General features: G+C 35.7%; 2 protein-coding genes across 3 annotated transcripts; one reads left to right on the top strand and one right to left on the bottom strand.

Moving 5' to 3' along the window:
- Window positions 1-412: 412 nt before the first annotated feature.
- LOC107639068 (cullin-1) lies at window positions 413-8,772 on the bottom strand. 2 transcript variants are annotated; one of them, XR_015881093.1, is made up of 21 exons: window positions 8,398-8,763; window positions 7,803-7,980; window positions 7,588-7,687; window positions 5,498-5,683; window positions 5,254-5,301; window positions 4,971-5,174; window positions 4,784-4,861; window positions 4,538-4,627; window positions 4,376-4,456; window positions 4,223-4,285; window positions 3,607-3,642; window positions 3,438-3,524; window positions 3,215-3,364; window positions 3,068-3,123; window positions 2,286-2,406; window positions 2,024-2,185; window positions 1,760-1,903; window positions 1,409-1,627; window positions 1,136-1,303; window positions 794-1,053; window positions 413-682 (listed from the first exon to the last, which is right to left on the bottom strand). XR_015881093.1 is itself a non-coding variant. In XM_016342484.3 (20 exons), exons 2-20 carry the CDS (start codon window positions 7,940-7,942, stop codon window positions 952-954), a joined length of 2,235 nt encoding a protein of 744 aa, XP_016197970.1. In that variant the 5' UTR covers window positions 7,943-7,980; window positions 8,398-8,772; the 3' UTR covers window positions 413-951. The 2 variants fall into 2 exon arrangements, 1 of the variants encoding a protein (XP_016197970.1); XM_016342484.3 differs by having other exon boundaries at window positions 413-1,053; window positions 8,398-8,772.
- Window positions 8,773-18,894: 10,122 nt separating this feature from the next.
- Window positions 18,895-21,183, top strand: LOC107628553 (uncharacterized). Its single transcript, XM_088485295.1, has 6 exons — window positions 18,895-18,995; window positions 19,187-19,262; window positions 20,221-20,278; window positions 20,423-20,490; window positions 20,597-20,661; window positions 21,162-21,183. The coding sequence occupies exons 1-6, from the start codon at window positions 18,895-18,897 to the stop codon at window positions 21,181-21,183; spliced, it is 390 nt and encodes a 129-aa protein (XP_088341421.1).
- Window positions 21,184-22,223: the final 1,040 nt, after the last annotated feature.

The raw sequence follows: 22,223 nt of genomic DNA, 5'->3' as shown, positions 1-22,223 counted from the left end.
CAACTCATTATCTTCATATGAGAAACCTGATATTCCAAGATGTTAAAGTATTTATCTATTTATTACCTTGAAACAATATGTCACTTCCCTCATGGATACACCTACCTTTCACCATCCATTCACAATTTTGAATCTCTCTCTCTTCTCTTTCATTTCTGCTATCATCTAAGGTTTCCTCATGCCACATGTAAAGTCTGAATTTTGACTCCTAAAGATAATCCACGTATACCCCCTCTCCCTTTTGCAAAATGATACAGGGCATTAACTTGGAAAATTTAAAATAATAACAAAAAAATGGCGGAATCCTTGATAATATAAAATAATCCTATTCACCTTAATTATTTCAATTATCATAAAAGTGCCAAAACAAAGATGAGTTGGTGCCGGACCAAACCTTCAAAAAGCAGAAGCATTAAACATCCAAATAAACTTTTTTAACTAGTTTGATACTACACTACAAACATGTAAATGTCGATCTGAAATATGATATAAACAATCAAAGTGGAGACCCATAACCCACAGCTGTAGGTTTGGATTCCAACGACATATCCATTCATTTGATGGTTTCTAAACCGACAATCAAAATAGAATTTCATTGAAACTAGTGTTACATGATTCCTATTTCCTTCATGGGTTGGAGGAATAATTAACAGACAGGCATTGACAAAGTCATCAGATGGAACTGCAGAAGTCAAAATCGGAAATAGACATGAAACTACCATTAAGCTGGACGTACTTAAGGAATTTTACAACTTTTTCAACAGGAGCACACATCTACAGTAATAGTCCATACCTGGATATGGAGGCAAAATGTACAAGCACTCCAGCTCCTTTCTCCAACGAATAATCATAAGGAGGAACCAATTTCTTGCATGTTGAAATACGATCTTCTCATTTCACTATTTGCAGCAACTGCAGTAACCACTTTGTTTGCACAATTGTCAAGCAACATTATGCTAAGTACCTGAACAAATTTGCATTATCTTTGTCTCTTTCCAAGTAGTCTCGAGATATCAAATCTTCAATCCGCTTTTTAATCGCCTTGACATCAGGCTGTGCAATTACACCATTTAATATTAAGAACTCGGAATTTTAATAGATAGCAGACTATGTTAGGAAAGGGTGAAAGGCTAACCTTAAACATGCGACCTAACTGCTCGACACATTCCATAACTAACTGTTGGTAGTTCAGAACTTTCCGACTCTTCATTATACGCACAATTGAGGCATCAATAGCATATCTTCTGTCCTTGTCAACATCCTCAATTACTTTTTTCTTCTCATCCACAGGAGGAAGAGGAATCTGCACATCAAATGACGTACAAGTCTCATTCAAAATAGATTGATATAACTAAAGTAAAAGAAATACAGAAAAGATTAGAATAATACATTTTAAACAAAACTGTACCTTAATCCTCCTCATTTTGTCCGTAAATTTTGCATTGAATTCAAAATAATCAGTAGAAGATATTGTCTTTGTGCTCGGTTCCTTGTTAAGAATCTTGTACTTTGCACATGATAAGGAATGCAACAGTCTAATAACATCATCATCCGATAAGTTTAACTGAGTCATTATCTCAGAATAACTCAGTCTATCCGAGGTATTAAATAGAAGCAATGCTGAAGCCTATTGAAAACAAAAGACCACAATACGTAAGTAGATAGACATCCATACGAGAATATGCAGAGATAAAAATGAAAAATGAAAAATGAAAAATGAAGTATAAAGGACAAGGAAGCATGAGGTGAGAAATATAACCTGGTATGTTGTCACAATTAGTTCCATAGTTTTTGGTTCGAATTTTCCACTTATATTGCAGGTACCCAAGGAGTAAATCCATGTAAGCTTTCTGTGCTTAGTTTTTGTTTGATAAAATTCCTTGAAAACTTCAACGCACCTAACCTAGAGTAAATGTTAAGAAAAATGTTAATTATAAAGCACAATGAACTAAATCTGGGAAATCACTATCAAGGGCTAAGCAATAAGCTCTAAGATGCTAATATTGATAAGATCTACACATACCATTTCTGCTGGAAGATTGAGGTCAAAGGACTTGTAACTTGGCCAGAAGCCAGTAGTTAGAACTGTAACTGTCAAGTCAATTCCAGGATCTGCATTTGGATTATTGCTTAGATACTCCTCAAAGCTTGTTTGGTTCTCCTTTGCCAGTGTCAAATCTGTAACCTGGTAGAAGTAACATGAAATAAGAGGTCGTTTCATCATTTTATCCATATAGATGAAGGTAGTATATCAGTTCCATTTACAAAGACTAAAAAGGGCTGACCATTCCTTCCATCTTCGACGTAAACTGACCACCACATTGTTGCTTCAATTTTGTCAAAATACTCCTCTCATGGTCATCATTGGCACTCTTGTCAAAAAGAAGTCTTCTAGCAAGCTTCTTCCTGAAAACAAACAGGGAAGAGCATGTATCAATGTTCTCTTTCAAAATAGCTTAACATTATCAGAGGTAATTTTGATTCACAAATAGCAACAGAAAACTACTAGACACGCATCATGAAGAATCTGCTGTTCAGGGTGGACTACAGTTCTATTGCTGATCACATCACAAAGATTTAACAGTTTTTTGTAGTTAGAACACCAAATAATAATAATAATAACAAATAATAAACACCGTCAGTCATGTATTGTAATTGAAGCCCAAAGGGCAAAACCTGAGATCTGTCTGGTGACCCACTATTAACTTAGGAAACGGGAGACATTTCCATCATCAATTTTTTGTCCTCAAAAACTTCAAAATTGTCCAGTAAGATAAACTGGGGGAAAAAGGGGGCATGTAGCTATAAAGGTAATATAGAACTAAAGTCAAAGACAAATTTCCATAAACTTATGATTTACTTTCTCTCTCTCTCCATTTTCTTTATACCCATCATTATCTTAGTTTCTTTTGAAGTATATCTTGTCCCTTTTTAAGTTTTTCCGAAATTGAAGTAACATGCACGGAGGGGGAAAAATAGTTCAAGGATGACACTGAATTGCCTTCTTCAGACAAATATAAAGGAACAACACCCAAATGATCATCATTTGTAACCAATGCTCTTTTACCTATAGAATTCAGCAAACAAATCTTTGTCACTGATATAAGCCAGCAGCTTTACAACCTGCAAAAAAACCAAAAACTCCAATTTTAAAACCATGAACATCAACTGTACAAAAGTATGTGGTAGAGTTGCTGTTGCTGAAAAGAAAAACCTTTTCAAGAGTTTCCTCGATTGCTTCATCACTTAGTTTTTCACTTCCTCCTTTCTTCAGGATGTTATCACAAAAAGTGGCAAGTAGTTCTGCACTTGAGCTTCCAGCAACACCCTTGTTGCAGAAGTTCTCAAAAGCCTCCTTAAGAGCCTATATGAACAAACCTTTTAGATAGTGCATCAATTTTACTTAACCATTTGGATAGTCATTCCATTATCATAACCTTGTGGAAAAGAGTGTGATTCTGGAAACAGTCATTCACATAGGCCAGGTACTTGTCATGCAGCTCAATCACCTTCCGAACAAAAACCTGAAGAAAGAGGGGTCTTCAGAATTCACAAATGAAAATAATGCAGTTGAAGTGTTAAACTCTAAAAATTTTTGGAAATTACCTGCTCCTGTAAACCAATAATATCCTTCTTCTCTGCCTGTAGACATTTTATTTAGAAGGTAAGAAATGGCAATGGCAAAAAGTTAATTGCTCCAAACGTATGGCAACATTCACAACGTCATCAGTAAAAAGATTTCATGCAGAAAGAGACAAATAAAACAACACATTTTGCCAGGAAAGCAACCACAAATAATGTCCATGTTAACATGAATCTAAAACAAATGATAGTGATAAAGTCAGTTTGTCACAAACGAATAGCAAAATGTGAAAGGAAAAGGTCATCGACTGCTACTGAACAATTTCTTTAACATTAGTAATTTAGTCTGGCTCAAAACATGCTATATGTCAGGTCACTTTTCAGAGTCTTATGATACAAGTCATCATATTTCCTATTAGAAAGATCAATTAGATATCTTTCCTTTTTGTACATTCCCCTTATTGCCATGGTTAACTATTCAAAACTCATTAAAATTGTAGACCCATACATTTCTCTGAATGAATAATTTCTCAGAACCTTGAAGAATATATTGAAGACAGCTCATTTTTTGTATGACATGAGATAATATGCCTAAAAACCAAAAATAAGAAAATCCAAGGAAAAACCAAGGCAAAAATACCTTTTTGTTACTAGCAGCATCTTCAGCCAGCTTCACCAATGCCATACCTTCAGCAGTAACATGCTGTGTCGTGCAATGACAAAAAGCATCTTATAAGCAAACCATCAAAAATACATTTAAGGGAGGAAAATCAAAATATAGGTATGCTGCAACCTGCTTAAATATACTGGAAACAGGGTCTAAGCCTCGAGGTATTTTAGAAAAGAGCCTGAACATCCTTGACAAATCTTCAACCTGAGCAATTTAAAACATCAGAATACTGTACTGACAAGTTAAAAAACTTGTAAGCATCAGTAGGAAGAATTTAGATAGTACCTTGTCATCCCTAAGTAATGCATGACAACCAGAATGCTCTTTTTCAAGGAGTTGATTTGCATACACAGATAACAGCTCATGTTGAACTTTCTGAAGAGGAAAAAGAGAAACAAATTTCAGAAACTAGAAAAAGAGGAACCGTATGAATTCACAATAATTATGAATTTCTTGAAGTTCCAGGCAGAGCTCCATTGAACACAGAAAAAAAAAAACAAATAGCTGAAATAAATTACAAAGTCAACAAACCTCCAACAGCTTTGGCTCACTACTGGAGTGCAAGTAATGAGCAACCCTATCTTTCTCTCGTTTTAAGCATTCCTCAGCCTGAAATGAATTATACAACATCAAATAAATTACTATTGAATAGAAACCACACACCAACATAATGAAACTAAAATTCTAACGTACAGTAATCAGCACAAAGAAATAGTACCTTAAGCATATAATCAGGACAAGAATCTTCTAGGATCCAATTTGAAGCCTTTCGAGAATAATAAGCAGAAGTGTCTTTCAGCATGGATGCTTCAAAATCATTCTCATAGTGATCCATTTGACCCATTCCAATTTCAACAAATATATCTAATACATTTTTTAATAGAGCTCGATCAATCTGCTCTCCTTCTCGTTCTTGATCAATCTTTCATAGAAAAAGAGAGGTTAGTTTATTTAAATTTTTTAAATTGAAAATCTTTTATGCCAAGGAAGAAAAAACATACAAGAGAAATTACTGCATCTCTCACTTTCCCATTTAGTTCCTTGTAAACCTGGAAATAATAAAAACGAACCCCGAAATTTTCATATGATGAAGCAGCGTTAAAATGAATGATGATAACAAGAACATGATCCAGTTAGCACTGGCACTAAAAAATTAGAGTGGATCATGAAATTAACAGGAATAGCTAATGAAAGAATTTGACAGTGTCATCCTTGGTTCAGTTGCCTTATAATTTATAAGATTACCAAATCACGGAAGCAAGTCAGCCCAACTTCATTAAGCGGTGGAAGTGATCTCCGAGCAATAAAGTAACGGTCCAAATAGTGAAAGAAACGAGAAAGCCACCTAACCATAATTTTATGGTTTGCCCACCTCTTCACAAGTTCTCTCAACATAAATTCATCGTGCTTCTCTCTCAAAGAAGGCAACACCTGAACCAAAAAAGTGATGTCTATTCAAATAAAATAAAATAAAAAATGATAACAGAAGAAACCTCCAAATTCATTGAAAAACAGTTTCCAATATCTAATGGTAAAATGTACTGGAAATTTAATGAGTCACATTTCAAACTTGCCTCCCAAAAAACCCATATAAACCAACAGAGAAATATTACTTACATAATTAATGATTTTGAAAAATAATATTAAGCGGTAACTGAAATTTACTTAATAAGAAGTTCACATTTCTCTATAATGCCAATCAATGTATAAATGCGTAGTTAGTCTATATATATATCAATTAGAACTTGAACATTGGGTGAATTTTTCACACAACCATCAAGTCACTAATGATTCCATTTGGATCAGGGCCAGTGAGTGAGAGAGTTGAAGGTGAAAGGATATGAAAGGGAACGAGTATCCCTGTTTGCTAGTTTAAAAGTTATGGATAAGAAAGAAATATGAGGGAACAATTCAACCTTAATTCAGGCTTGCACTCTCCCATAAAGTGAGAATAATGAGGAAAATTAGGCAATTAGCCTTGCTGAAATGTGAGGGAACCATTCAACCTTAATTCAAGCTTGCACTCCCCACAAAGTGGGAATAATGAGGAAAATTAGTCTTGCTGATATTTTGAAAACTCTTTATGTAACTATTATCCCATTAAAAATCTATTCTAAGAACTTAAGAAGGGATATTTTACAATCATAGTGCTATACCTTCCCCCCCTTTTTTTTTTCCATGATCAATAATTGAATCACAGAAAACAACTTCAGTCCATTCCATTTCCCTTTTTCTCCCATTCTCTCTAAAACATCCATGGTGTAACAGTACAATTTCTTTTAAAATAAGTTAATAGGCAAAACTGTCTTTATCCTACTGAATAATTGAATATACTGCATGATGCTATCAATCAACTCCGAGAGTCTAATCCCCCATGTCAATGAAACTATGCCTGCCCACCACCATTTCTTGAGCAAGATATCTCGGAAGATATCTCCTCTTCTTTAATTACTTCCAACGACTGATTAAGTTAGGTGCTTGGTGTTGCGTTTTCTCCCTAACTGCTGTGCTGCATCCTTTCATTTCCTAGAGAGGTTGTCTCCATAGGGGTGTTATGCTACACAAGGTTTTGGTATGGATAGTAGTATGTGATACACAGTATGTTACCTTGTTAAAACTTAAAATTATGCTACAATAGGGGTATACTTCTTTGGTACAACGTAATGTTAATTGTGCTAATTACAATAAGGTATAACAAAGTCAAACTTAAAAATAAATTTTCTCTTTCTTCAATGCTTTTATTCAGTGATGGTGATAATCTATATTTATTCCCCCTATTATAACATCAAAAACCCACTGAGTAATGAGCCCATCCATTTTCCTTCTCCCTCTTTCTTTCCGCCAAACAACACTAACCTTTCCCTTGCCCAAATAAGTAGAGTATCTATGCTGATGATCTGATTCGCTCCTTTGCTCAAACCTATGATTTACCATTCACATTAGGGATTAAATGTTCCAAATCATGATTTTAGTTATGCGTGGCCCCCCAAGAGCTAGAACAAGGGCAGGGGGGTGATTCAGGAATATTAGGCTTAGGTAACACCAGTTAACACACCTTTTCAAAAATGGAAAAATCTCCTTAGAACTACCTTATGTTTTAACACCAATGCAATTGATGATAAATGGTACATGTCCTAATTTTCCTGGAGCGATGAACATGATTCATAGAACAATTACATTATCCAAAAGTATAGAACATTAGATATGATTCGAGTCAAGTATTTCCAGCTAATGGGAGGTAATAATAAACAAGTAATCAGTAACGTACCAGAAAAATATTACAAATTTATCCCAACAATTAATCTTATCACCTCCAGAAAAATAGCATTACTCACCGTTGACAGGATGTATTCTTCAAATGCTTCCTTGTACTTGTCATATAGTTGCTGGGAATAATCATGAGGAGGCTTCTGAGTGCACATATTATATATGGTCCTACAATACGATTTAAGGAAAAGCAGTTCACAGAACCAAGAACAATTTAATCAAACACATAAACCAAGTACAGGACTGAACATTTAAACCGCCAAAACATCTTCAAGATGGATACGTGTAAAGCATCATGTAGTCCTCAGAGCTGAACTGAGGCTCAGGCAACCCTTCCAGAATATTCTTCAGCTTCATTATGCCCTTCTGCATAAAGTCCCATCCTTGCTCTAGGTCAATAGTCTTGCGCTCACTCATAGACATGCTTATTAAAATCCCCAGCTCAGAAAAGAAAGCAAAATCTGCATCCAAAATGTTGGAAACATAAATGGATATAAATGAATAAACGAAGAAAACAAGTTCCAAATCTCAACCAACCAATTTCAGCTCCCATCACTTTATAATCACAGTAAACAGCATGAAAACCCCTTGAAACTAAACCCCCCACCTCGTTCCAGAAATCTAGGTCAATTTCAAAACCATTCCCGAATTTCCCCTAATTCAGCTGAAGAAGCCATGAAAGTGAAAAAAAAAAAAAAAAAAAACTCGGCATCCTACATCCCAATTTCGAAATTCGCCGGGGCCAAATCAATCCCTCATCTAAGAAACGACGTCGTACCACAAAAGAACCTCAAAATAACAATTAAGATTGTAGCACATAGGAAAGCAGAGTCAAATCAATTATGAATTAATTAAAAGACCAAGAAAAGAGCGAGTACCTTGAAGAGATGATAAACCGTGCGCGTGGCTCGACGAAACGCAAACCCTAGAAATGTTAGGTGAAGAAGAAGACGAAGAGGATTTAAGGAAAATCCAGAAGAACGAACAAGCCGAGCTCAATTCCAACAGAGCAATGACGGAAACAGGAAGGGGGAAAAGAAAGAAAGAAACGAAAAAAGAAAATAGAAAAAGGAAAAATTACAAGGGAAAATTGGAAATGATGCACCGAAACTTTTCCAAATTAAAAAAATGAAATCTTTATGTTTTCCAAATTAAAAATTTCCAACAAAAAAAAAAAAAAACGAATCCTCGTTTGCTTAGGATTTAGGAAGGCGCATAGCGATATTACTCAAACTTTTACAGGTAATTATTATGTCAGAGTTTTCTGTTAAAAATTAATGAAGAGTAATTACCCAAATCGATTCCCGAGGATTTTAAAATCGGAAGTTTTAGTCTTCGAAAAAAATTAATACTCAAATCAGTCCTCATGGTTTATTTCCGACGGCCAAAACAATCCCAAACCTATTTCTCCATTTTATGCCACCGAAAAAAGCTGAAATGGCACAGTTACTCTCCAACGTGTCCAACAATAAGAACAGGTATCATAGAAGAACAATTTAGTCCCCAGCAATGTTATGAAAACGGCGCCGTTTAAGAATTGGTACCAAACGTTGCGTTTAAATGGGAAACACAAGGTCGCACTTCTTCTCCTCTACCTCAACCCCTCTGTACTTGAACAGAAACGTTTTCTTCGTTGAAACTTTTGGAACCCTAGTTTATCAGCAGCTGCAATGACACCAAGCAAAGGAAGCTCGTCGTCTTCGAATCACCATAGTGGGAGACTCGGCGGTGACCATAGTTGTAGCGTTATCGGAGATGGTGACATCAGCAGCCTAAGCAAAGTTGAAATCCCCAAAGGGCAACACCCAAAATGTCTATGCGGTTTGTATGCAATAATTTCCACTTCAAGGACTCATGAAAATCTGGGTAGACTGTTTTTTGGATGCCCACTATATAAGATAAACAATTGTAGGATTTCGAATAATTTACATTCTATAAGAATTGTGTTGAAGAGCTATTTTTGTGTGATGAGCAGGAAAAGTTATCTCATTGCAAGTTCTTTGCATGGGTTGACAAGATTTTTGACATTAAGTTGAAAAATGATGACTCGGTGAAGAATGTAACCATGGGTGGTGGTGAGATTGCTACTAATATTTCACCCATGTATGATACCAATGATGCTGGTTTGGAACACAAACTGATGGAGTTGCAAAATAGAATTGATTTGTTAGAGCTTCAGAAAAATGTAGTCCCAAAAGTTGAGGGCAAGAGTAAATATACGAATGTAGTACTTGTTATCATGTTCTTTGCAATGTTTGTGTTGATTTTGTCAGTAACAATAGTTATTTTGTAAGTTATATCTTAGTATTAAGAGTTCACTGAAACTTGTATGCAAATTTGTATGCTTTTTTTGTGATCTAAATGCTTGTGAGAAGAAGAAAATTTATGCAATATATCAGCTTTAAAATTTTTTTCCAAAATTGTTTGGTTGATGACCTTTATGAATCCAAATAGAAAATCATATTGCTATATCATGTAGTAAAATGAATAATGAAAAAAAAAAACAACAACACCATTACTTATAAGTTCAGTAACAAGTAGCATGAAATGAATAATGGAAAAAAACAACAGCACCATTACTTATAACAGCAAATATATTGCTTTAATGTCAAATAACAACTTCAAATCATAGAATGCAAGTCACAAATTCGACCTAATAAAAACAACATAATTGTCATAGTAGCAACTTAAACTAAAGTCAGAATTCGGCCATACATGAGCCGAAACATAATTCACAAAAAAGTTTCATCCACACTACTCTATCATCAATCTCTAAATTAAGAGTATTTCAAGTTTAGGTCCATCAACTTGAAAGATCATTACCAAAATACAAACCAAACTATTACATCAAAAAGCATAATCATTTGTCTTCATTCACTTCTGTCTCGGATGCTTGAACTCAGGATTTGGAATAAACTGGAACATCCTTGATGTAGTACCCTCACTTGCCGCTGCAATTGTTTCTACCGAGACGCCTTGACTTGGTCTAGGTGGTGGAATAGGAGGTGGAGTGCTAGACTGGACTGGTGCAGGATATTGTGGTCTAATGATAGGCTGCTTGGCCATTGCACTTTGGAGAATTGTCGCTCTAGAATTTGCTGCACCCTATGATAAAGAAGATAGCATATGCATAGAGTAAACAAATTTATGGTAGCAAATCTAACAGTGCATTAACACAAATTACATATCTTTACATTTAGTTTTTCACTCACCATACTAGACACAAAACCTGGTGCATTAGCTGCGGGCTGAGTTGAATTAGGATGATCGACCATATTCTAAAATAATGAAAAAATTAGCCAAATAAAAATCCAAATTGGTCCTTGTGAAATTTAAAAAAAGACATATAAGTCCCCAATGTTTTTTAAAGTATCCACCTAAGTCCCTATAGAAGTCTTAAAAACTCAATTTAACAATCGCGAGCAACAATTAACAGGTTATTTATGGTGGTTTACCTGCACCTGGGGTGCTGATTGTGAGAAATGTATCTCCTCTGCAGGTTGGTTTGATGTTCCAGAATTTGCACCAGCCTTTGTCTTTCTTCTATTTGGATTAGTTGGACGTCTAGTTGTTGCTGCTGGAGGTCCTTTGCAAGTCTTGTAATTATGGCCAACCTCTCCACACTTGCTACAAGTAACTCGAAATGTCTTCTTAACTTTGTTGTCGTCAGTTCTGCGCACTTCAGTCTCGGATGACTCTTTTCTTCTTCTCTTGACGGGTCTGCCAACTGGCCTCTTTAGCTTTGGGGGAATAGGTTTCAGATAATTTGTCTTCTCCCAGTATTCTTCAGAATTAACAGGTTGTATGCAATGTTGGTACGTTGCTATTGCTGCCCCAATCTTAAGCAGAGGGTGGACATATGTCTCAGGTCTATCACCCCTTCTAGCTATGACAGCAAGTGCATGAACGCAAGGAAGGCCTATAATTGCAATGTATTTAGCAACATACAAGTGTAATTTAACAATTGTAAATTAACACACAAAATATAGTGAGTATCCCGGTTAATTGCCAAGTATTGCATGTACATTTGTTTGTAGACAGGTTGACAGAAAGCTTCTTGGAGCCTTGTTGAACCTCGAAGACTCTCCTTTCTCGTCACCAACCCAAACTGGCTGACAATATCTAACATCCTTCATAATGTCATCAAGCCTTTTTTGTTGAGTGGGTGCGATCTGAGTTCCGATGTGTGTCTCTAATACTTGTTTGTATTTAGTCATCCGTCGCATGATATAGCACCGAAGCTCCTCACACATTGTAAGAATTGATTTTGACTGGTAGTTCACTATTTTTGCGTTCCAAACCTCACACATGTTATTGGTGAGGTTGTCACACTTTGGTCCGTGACTGAAGTGAGCTTTGGTCCAGCAAACAGGCTCAAATTTTTCTAGATAACTCCATGCTTCTTCATTGATCCTTTTCAACTTCTTCATACTTGCTTGGAATTCAGCATCAGTAGTGCATTTAGCACATTCCCACACAACATTCTTGACTTGCTTGTCCTTGTATCTATTGGTAAAATTTTTCCAAATATGCCTGACACAATTTCGGTGATGAGCATGCGGCATCACCTCCTTTAGTGCCGGCAACAATCCCTAAGAGCAAGTATATAAACACAACTTAAATTGGAAATAGCAGCCAATAAATAGCAACTGAATTTTTTGAACAAGCAACAATCCCTAATAGCAAGCAAATAAACACAACTTAAATTGGAAATAACATGCCATAACAAGCAATATATTGATAACATCATTAGAGCAATCAGCTCGAAGACATCTAGTCCTAACAAAATGTATCATCAGTTTTCATATTAAAAACTTAAAGAGGTTTTGGTAGAAAAAGAGAGAAAACACTTAAAACCAAGTCTGGTATTGAAATTCTACTTCAAATTCTCTTATGACTAAATCAATTAGTAATGTCCATTTTTCTTTATTGTTAGTACTCTGAAAATATTACTTTATAGTGCAGAGCAAGATTAACCCGAAAATAACTAAATTAACTTATAACATAATCAGCAACTATAAACAGTCCCAACAATGTAACATAATCAGCAACTTAACTATAACTTAATCAAAACTAATAGAACTAACAATGTTAATTAAAAAATAGTGCAGAGCAAGATAATTAATCAATTGCTTGTTAGTTTATATCCATTAAGTAAGATAATTAATCACAACTAAATTAACTTATACATTAACTCGAAAACAACTAAGTTAAAAGAATACCTTTTGTTGGTCTGAGATAAAATTCCACCCATGAATGTATTGATCTCCAAGATCTTCTTATAACAAGGTGAGGAACTACCTCCAACTCTCCTTTGTTTCACTGTCAACAACAGCGAATGCTATCACATAGAAGTGATTGTTCACATCTTGACTTACAACGGACAATAGCTGGCCCCCAAAGTATCCCTTCAAGAAGCAACCATCAAGACCGATTAGTTTTCTACATCCAGCTTTAAAACCCCTTTTACATGCATCTAGAGAGATGTATAGTCTGTTAAACAGTGGAAGGGACTGAAGGATGGGTGTCACATCAAGAATGGTGGAGCTCCCTGGGTTACTCCTGTATATCTCTGTTAGATAGTCCCTCAACTTGCTATATTGTGCTCTCTCGTTGCCAATCACACGCTCCCTTGCTTCCTTGAGGGCCCTATATACCATCTTTCCATTAAACATAACGTTGTAGTCGATCTTGATGTGCTCATAAGCCTCACTCAGGGTCATGTGAGGCTGAGTTCGAAGCCTCTTCTCCAGCTTCTTGGCTACCCACTTCTGATCTGCCATGTTGCTTCCAAATTCTCTGGCACAAGTGTGATGAGAAGTATAAGTCTTGATTTGGTAACTCTTAAGCTGATTATTCCATGTACAATAAATTAGCCATGGACAAGGATTCAATTTGGCACTACCAGTTCCATTTTTAACACAATCCTTAGTTCCAGCATTCATATCCCCAACGCCAACTTTGGTAGCCTTAGTTGTCACAGTCTCTTCAGTCACAGCAGCTTCATTCACATTGTGCTCACCTGAAACATTACTTTGCTCCTTTGGCTTTCTTGGCTTTTTAATCCACTCCACCCCATGTTCACAATCGCATCTAATCCTCCTTTGATCATTCTTTATGTACCTAATTTTTCTCTCCTCAAAAATTACATGATCCTTAAAAGCATTCTTAAAACTTTCAATTGTGGCAAACTCCATTCCCAACTCAAAGTTTACCTCCCCAAATCCAACACCTTCAGTAAATTGAGGGAATTCATACCTATCTCTCTCATCTTCAAAGCTTTCCGGAGTCAATAATGTCTCTGATTCATACTTAAAAATTGGATCTTCTTCTTCAATATTTTCCTCAGCCTCATCTTCACCACTACTGTTACTAGCTTCAACAGCATTGGCAGCCTCAAAATTTGGCAATCCAGCTCTTGTTCTAACAGTTTTTGGCCCATTTGCAGTTGGGCCAGATGAAGTTGACCCATGACCTTTTTGTCCAGCATTTTTTGGAGCCCTAATGTTGGGCCTAGCAGCAACAGCAGCCCTTAACATGTTTGGACCTGCATACTTTGATCCAGAACCAGTAGCTCCATTAGTGTTTGTCTTGATTGTACTTGGCCTATCTGTAGCTTTCTTATTCTCTTTTAAAGCCTTCCTTCTTACACTTATATTCCTCTGTGAACTCTGCATTCCTACACCACCCTCTGTTTTTTTTTTGCCAACTTTTCTAGTATTTCTCTTCACAATCAAACAATCTGAGTCACTATCTTCATCCTCAAATCCTGCTGGGAGTGGTCTATATGGTTCATCCTCTGTCATTTCATACCCGTCATCACTAGACTCCTCCTCAACATCTGCATCAGTATCAAAGTCCAAATTGATGTCCTCTGGTGGAGTAACCATTATTGGGTGATCGAAATATAGATAAAACTCGTCAGTCTCTTGGTTCATCTGTTTATTTTCACGCAAATGATTAATCTCCAAATCTCCTTTTATAGGGTGCAACCCCCTCTCCAAGTCAGGAGCCTTAGGATCAAACCAGTACATAGCCTTGTAATCTAAATAGCCTAAACCTTTGAACAGAGTTTCCAGGTCAAAGAAGCATATAAGGTCAATATCCATCTTAGGAAATTTGTCAACTTTTCCATCAATATATAGAAGAACTCCCTGGTTATCACTTACAAAATATCCACCGTGGTGGAAAATAGGAACTACATAATCCTCCATCTAACTGCAAGTACAACATACTTGAAATCAACAAACAGAATCATCAAACCCTAAACTACTCTATTTTGAGAATTTTGGTAACTGAACCCTAACCAAACACTATACAGTCACAACATAACAACCAAACCATTATACTCCATAATTATCACAGAACAGAAACTCAAAATCCAACATACTCTGTAATGGTGACATTCAGCATTGTACTTAACTAATTCAAAATTCCATAAATCTAATCAACATAAGAAAGATAATACAAGCTCACCTTCCTCAATGAGCGTGTTCAACGATCGTAACATCCACTTTCCTCCGTCTTGCGCTCCAATTGTTGCTTCTGTTTCGGGAGCGACGCGTCAATAGAGTCACCCAATGCTAGCGTTGGTGATCGAATTCTTCAGCTGCTCTGGGAGATTAGGTGCGAGGGATTGACAGCCACCTTCTTTGTAACAGTTTGAAGAATGTGTGGGGTTTGGTTTCTATTTGAATAGAAAGGGGTTGAAGTTGAGAAGAAGAAGCCTGACCTTATGTCTCCCACTAAAACTCAACGTACATTTGGTTCCAAGCCCTAAACGACACCATTTTGATGAGGTGGCTGGGGACTAATTTGTCCTTCTATGACACCTGTTCTTATTGCTAGACACGCTGGAGAGTAACTGCGCCACTTCAGCTTTTTTCGGTGGCATAAAATGGAGAAATGGATTTGGGGATTGTTTTGGCCGCGGGAGATAAACCATGGGACTGATTTGGGTATTAATTTTCTTCGGGGACTAAAACGTCCGATTTTAAAATCTTCGGGGACTGATTTGGGTAATTACTCATTAATAAATAATCAAATCAGTTTCAATTTATTTAAAAATAATATAAAATTTCTATAATTCTCGAATTAATTGTTTACCCTACATAAGTGAGATTTTTTATTTTAATATGGAAGAGTGAATAGAGTTTTACCTTAATATTACAAAAAATGAGATTTTACTGTGTTATGGGGTGCAAACACAATACGCAGAATACATATTACATTGACAATACGCAATCTGTGTATTTACAATACGCAGTTTGTGTATTATAATTTAATATTAAAATAATACAATACGCAGACTGCGTATTGTAGTTTAACATTAAAATAATACAATACGTAGTCTGTGTATTGTCTTTATAAATAAAAAAAAATCTGATCTGACAATTTATTCTCTGCAAATTCTACCATTCTCGTAATTTTGTAAAACACCGTATCTTCTAATATTATAGGATTACACCCATTTTTATCCCATATTTAAAAAAATGAACCAAGTGCTCTCTATAACTATTTAAGGAAAAAATCGATACAAAAATTAATTTATCTAAAAAATATTAGAAAATAAATAGCCATCAAAATTTTTTATTTAGAGTAATATTCGTAATGCCTATAAGAGTGATAATACTGTCAGATTTATGGTTACCTATCTCTACTCTTTATCCGGTTAAAATGGATAAGATGGTATTATTTTTATATTTTTAGGCTGATTTATTTATGTTATAAATGTTAGTATAGTTATATAAATTTTAAAATTTAACTTTGTTTGATAATTATAAGAGCAAAATAATTGGATAAATACTTAAGAAATGTGTTAAGAGTTCACTTTTGTATTATCTTCAAATAAAAATGTGATAGATTCTATTATATATTATTATAGAATGGAATGAAATTGAATAAAATAAAATTTGGTCTCTATTTATCTATTGTCACCTCTAATATCTAATGTATTTTTTCACCTAACTAACTAAATAATTGGATTGGCGACACTAACAAAATATTCCTAAAAAGAGTAATTTGTTACCATGCTCTATTATTGAAAATAACACAAATATCTTTGAATTTTATAATTTTATACAAACTTTATTAAACTGATGGATTAAGTGTAAATTCTTTCGAGATTTACAAAAAGAACATACAGTTTTACTAGAGTTAAGATTTAAAATGATCCCTAAAGTTACACTTGAGTCTTAAAGTAATTCCTGAACTTAATAGTTACCCAATTTCATCCTTGAAGTTGTATGTCGGGATCCACAGTCGTCCTTTTAGCAATTTTCATCCACCTGGCTCCACCGAAAATCTGATCTGGACTCCTCTGTGACACGTTGGCAAAGAGAAAATGACCTAGTATTGTTGTGGTGCGCAAATAGAAGAAAACGACATTGTTTCACTCTCAAAACCTCACTCCCTCAATGTTAAACTAACGTATGACCTCCCCCTCTCAAAACACAACACAAACAGAGCTCTTCTCTTCTCTCCTACACTCATAAATGGCATTTGTGCAATTGCTGTAGCCGCAGCAATTTCTGTCAAAAATCCAGGTTCTAGAGGATCAGTTTCATCATCTTCATCAGACAAAGAGTTCTGAAGACTGGTTTCTATGAAACAGAAAAGGAAAAAAAGGAAAAAAATATATGATAATAAGATAGCTCTATTTTTTTGTTAATTTGATATTTTCAGTAGTTGAACAGATTGTCTTCGAGTGTAATGTGTGGGTATGCATGCTTGTGCTTTGTGCTATTTGCTAGGGTTTACTCAAAGCTAGGTTTCTTAGTGGTTAGGTCAATAAAATTATGGACTAAGTAGCGGTTGTTTGTTAGCGTGAAAGCTTGTTTTTTATGGTTTAGGGTTTACTGCATTTACAATTGAGAACAGGATTTTATGTTTTAGTTATGGAGTTTTCAATTTGGTAATGTGGTTGAAGATAATGAGTCTGATAATTCAATTTTTTTTAAATTGCAGATAGATGATCCTTTGATTACCATCATATTTCACTATGGAGAGTCATTTATCACAGAGCATGATGGAAGTATGACTTACAATAGTGGAGAGATTTTTGAGTTGTCGGGAGTTGATATAGACACACTGGATGTCTTTTTCATCTGAGACCACAACAAGAACATTGGGTATGACAAGGTGACTCAATCTTGGTGGTTGGTGCTTAATAGGCCATTGCAAACTGGTCTAAGAGCTATTACAGATGATAAGGAGCTCATGGAGATGTGTCACCTTGCTCAGAAGAATAAGAGAGTTATCCATGCACTACAAGAAAAAAGGCCTATGGCGACGCTTTTTTCTTGCTACGCTTTAAAAGTGTGGCCAAAAGTGGTCAATGGCCACGCTTTTATGTGGGTGGCGATTGATTAGAGATTTGGCCACGTTTTTTCTTGCTACGCTTAAAAAGCATGGCGAAAGGGGTCTATAGCTACGCTTTTATGAGGGTGGCAATTGATTCGAGATTTGGCCACGCTTTTTGTTGTTACACTTAAAAAGCGTAGCCATAGAGAGAAACAGGTACACTTTTAAAGCGTGGCGACAACTTTTTATTATAGTCACATTTTAAAAGCGTAGCCGTTTCCTACAACTCTTTTGGCACGTTTCAAAAGCGTAGCCAAAAAGATTGGAAAAAAAATGTTTTGAACAGGATATAATTACTTAATTACATTGCACACCATCTTTCAAAATCTCTTTCTCCTTAGAATCCTGAAACTCTTCGAACCTTTTTTATTCAAGGAAGGCCCTTCCAAAGAAACCTAAACTCTTCCAAAGACCCCAGGGTAGTACTCGGCAACCCCAGCAATCCGAAGAACATTGTCAGAGCTCCCTGTTCCGGAACTCTAACCTTACCCCTTTTTAATTAACAAACCCTAACCTAACACCCACCACACGGGCCCCCTTTCCCCTCACAACAGTGCCGCATCCCCACTCCACCTTTTCCCCTCTCCAGCACACACAACACAATACACACACGCACCACGTGGAAGAGGAGAGCTCGAGGAAGGAGACGCCGCCTTGCTGCCAGATCCGTCGCGCCCAGCCCGCCGCCACTGTCGAGTCAAACCCGAGAGAGAGTGTGCGACGATGAGAAAGGAGGAGTCATCACCAAACGCGTCGCCGCCGCTGGAGGAGCTTCACGCTTAGCCGTCGCCGAGGAGGGGAAAGAGGAGCTGCTCCTGTCGCGTCAGTCACTATCATGATTCCTGGTTGCTGATGAGGGATCTGCGAGAATCGTTGCCGTCGCGGAGGAGGGGGACACGCGAGAGGGAGCCGTCACGGTGGTAGCCATCGTCGCTGTTGAGTACATGTTCATGATTTTTCAATAAATCTTTGATCATCATTTAATCATTTATTTTGAATATTACAATAAATCTATGCTTTTAATTGTTATTACTCTTCTCCAATTGAAAGGAACCGATGGAAGGAGAGAAAAGCAGGTACCGTCAAGTTCCCGAAGAACAAGGTTACTCGCAAGGTTTGGCTTCTCATCTGAACAAAATTCATTTGTGCTTCTTTGTTTGTGTTGTTTATTCTCTGATTCATTTGTTTATTATTTTTAAGTTTAACTCTGTTTATTCAGCTTTTCAGTTTTCACTGTTTAAATCCACTTGCTTTTTCTGGATTGAGATATATAAATTAACTCCTTTTTGATGTTTCTTGTTGTAGAGTTTTCTTCTGCTGCAGCAGATTCCATTCATTCAGTCTTATGCTGGAGATATCAACCAAGTTATCCACATTATTGGTCAGTATTTTCATTGGGTTATGCAACTTATTTGTCTCGTTTTGTTGTTATTGGATTTAATACTTTGTATGGTTTATTGTGGATCTTCCAAATAATACTTTGTTTAGATTAGAAGCTTAGTTGTGCATTATTTCTCACTTGATTTGCTCTTTTTTCGTTGAATCGCCTAATCCTCTTACTGTGTTCTTATGTGCCCTAATCTGACTGTTATTTACTAAAAGAGTACCAGATTCAATTTTTGGGAATATACCTTTCTATTACCTAGCTATTAGTTGTTGCATGTGAAACCAATCTGTGGTTGCAATATCTTTTGAGTTTTACTATTCTGTCACTGAAAAATCAGGGTTTCAAAGAACTTGTTTATTGTGAATGAATGGAATAATAAAATGGTGCAAGAACAACGAGAAGTCCTTTGTTTATCTATAGAAATGGTTGGGACTTGGGAGGGAGTGATATTTCTTATGGTTGATTTTGCCTAGGCACAAATTCAATCATAGCTTTAATATCATTAACCTTTTAGATTTTCATTTCACTATGTTGCTGCGGCTTATGGATTGTGTTTGTTTTTGTGAGTACATACATATCACATATGCTTGATTATAAACAGGTGATGGTGGGAAGAATATGCTAGTGCACCCTGTTTAGTTTGAAGTTAGAGTTTATAATCCTTTGATATCTCTAGTTCTCTAATGAAAGTCTTGTAACTTGGCTTGATTTGCTTGCAGATTTTCATGTTTGTATGATCATATCTTTGCTGATAATTTTAAGATTATGGGTAGAGTTAGAAGAAAGGGTAAAAAGCTAAATGTTAATCATGAAGATGCTGTAAGTGGTGAGGATGAAAAGCTTCCCACACAAAAGAGAAGAGGAAGGCCACAAAAACCTCTTAAAGATGAATTTGATGACGAAGAAGTTGAAAAAGTAGAGTGCTTACGTGTTTATGTGTTTTGAAATGTAGCTAATTTCTTTGGCACAATCCGGCCAACCAATAACACAAGATCTTCTTTCTAGTGGTGGTGAGTTTTTGTACTTCTAGATTTGTTTGCCGTTGTTTGGTTTGAATATATATTTTTTTTAGTAGTTGAAGACTTTATGATGGCTATAAGTATTTTCTAACTTTTAGTATTATTGTGGCAATTGATATCTTAATGTTTATTTAGGGAAAGTGCTTACTATTTGGTTTTGTTTATCCAGAAGAAAAGGCATAAAGAAAAAGTTGATTCAAATGGTAATTTATTCCCACTATTACTGAGTATAGGCATTTGTATTCCTTTGGTTTCTATATTCCTTCTTTCATCTTGAAAATCCAGTTTCAGTAGTTAGCAATAATGCAGGTAGTTCTCCATTGCAGCCATCACCATCTTCAAGCAGTTAATTCTCTTCGAAGTCAACAAGAAAGGTAACAATCTTGTTACCATTTCATATGGAATATTCATTTCATTTTTCAACTATTGACAGTCATTTCTATAGTTTCTTTTTACTTTTTGCTTTGCTGCTTCTTTGCTATTTTCATTTCTTTGCTATAATTCTCAGTTTCTCGCATTAAAAGTTTTAAAAAGAAAATTTAGTCCAATTAGTGCTCTAAAGAAATTCTTTTAAAATACAAAATTGTTCATGTATTTGATGTTATTAATTAAAATCTAGCATTTTTTCTACTGGTAATAGCTATTACCAAAGGAAGGGTAATGCTCAAGCACTCTAATGATTTCACTGTCACTTTCTTTGCTTCGCACAGTTGTTAGATTGGATCACATGGCATGGCATGTTGGTAAATGGTAATTGATGTATGAGCTGACTGTGATTCGAAACTAGTTTTATGGAATACTTTTAACCAATTAATTCACACAAAAAGGTTTGAATTTCCTCTGTGCATTAATTAAAGTTTGGTTTATTTTTCAGGAGATGCACAGTTGTATTGTAAGCCTCACTTTAAGGTACAATCAATGTATTTTTCCCTCCTTCTTCAGTTAGAAAGGTAAATCAATTTTCTTTCTGTTTGATGTATGTTCTATTAATTTCTCTCTCTCTCTCTCTCTCTCTCTCTCTCTCTCTCTCTCTCTCTCTCACTTTCTTAAACTATGAGCAGAAAATGTCAAAGTTTCGGTCAGAAGACAGTGAATTTACCTCTGTTCAGGGAGGTCTCTATTTTCTCACTTGTAGTGTTACTATTTTCTGTTGCATTTACGATTTTCTGGGTTGCTACTACAGCAATCATATTCATGGATAGGCCAAGATATTCTTGTAAGTTCTAGATACTAGTACCTGCAAAATGGGTCTTTCTATTATCATTGCTGTTTCTGAATTCTTTTAAATGGCTAGCAATTCTAATATCTGTCTCGTAAGGGTAACTTATTATATCTTGGAGGCAACATATGTCTGCCACGTGGCTTAAAAAATAATCTTCACTGTGTGGATGTTAAGGATTCTACAACCAATCTTGAAAGATATTCCCTTATATTCCTTTCTTTAAACTCAACTTAGCCACTATAATAAGTTTTTATAGTGTTCATTATTTCCTCTGTAGTAAGTACATTTACTCTCTGCTGCTACAAGGACAATAACACAGCCATGGCAGCTTTAGTTTCAACCATAGGAGCTGTCAAAGGAACTCTAATCAAGTATGAATATGATATGTTACCTTTCATGTAGTTAGCTATAGCTTCTTTCCTATTCATAGTGTGCAATTTTTACGTGAAATTCAAATCACTGTTTTTCATTATGATTTGAATTTTGATTTCATGTGTGCAAATCCTTTTTCTCTCTTGTCATATTTGCTTTGATCATTGTGAACATTTCTAAACTTGTCATATAAGGGAGAGGGCCTACCGAACTAGATATATTTGTTTAGGATGATCTTAACCAGTAACCGGTGGTGAGTGATTCTGATATGAAATATCATTTTGATTGTTTGATCTACTAAATGAATGTAGCAACAATGCAGCAATGTGTTTAGGACTTGGG

The sequence above is a fragment of the Arachis ipaensis genome, chromosome B4 (genome assembly GCF_059453495.1).
Source record: "Arachis ipaensis isolate K30076 ecotype BB chromosome B4, ASM5945349v1, whole genome shotgun sequence".
Classification (NCBI taxonomy): domain Eukaryota; kingdom Viridiplantae; phylum Streptophyta; class Magnoliopsida; order Fabales; family Fabaceae; genus Arachis; species Arachis ipaensis.
Note: the sequence above shows the minus strand (reverse complement) of the source record. Positions and strands in the feature narration are given on the sequence as shown.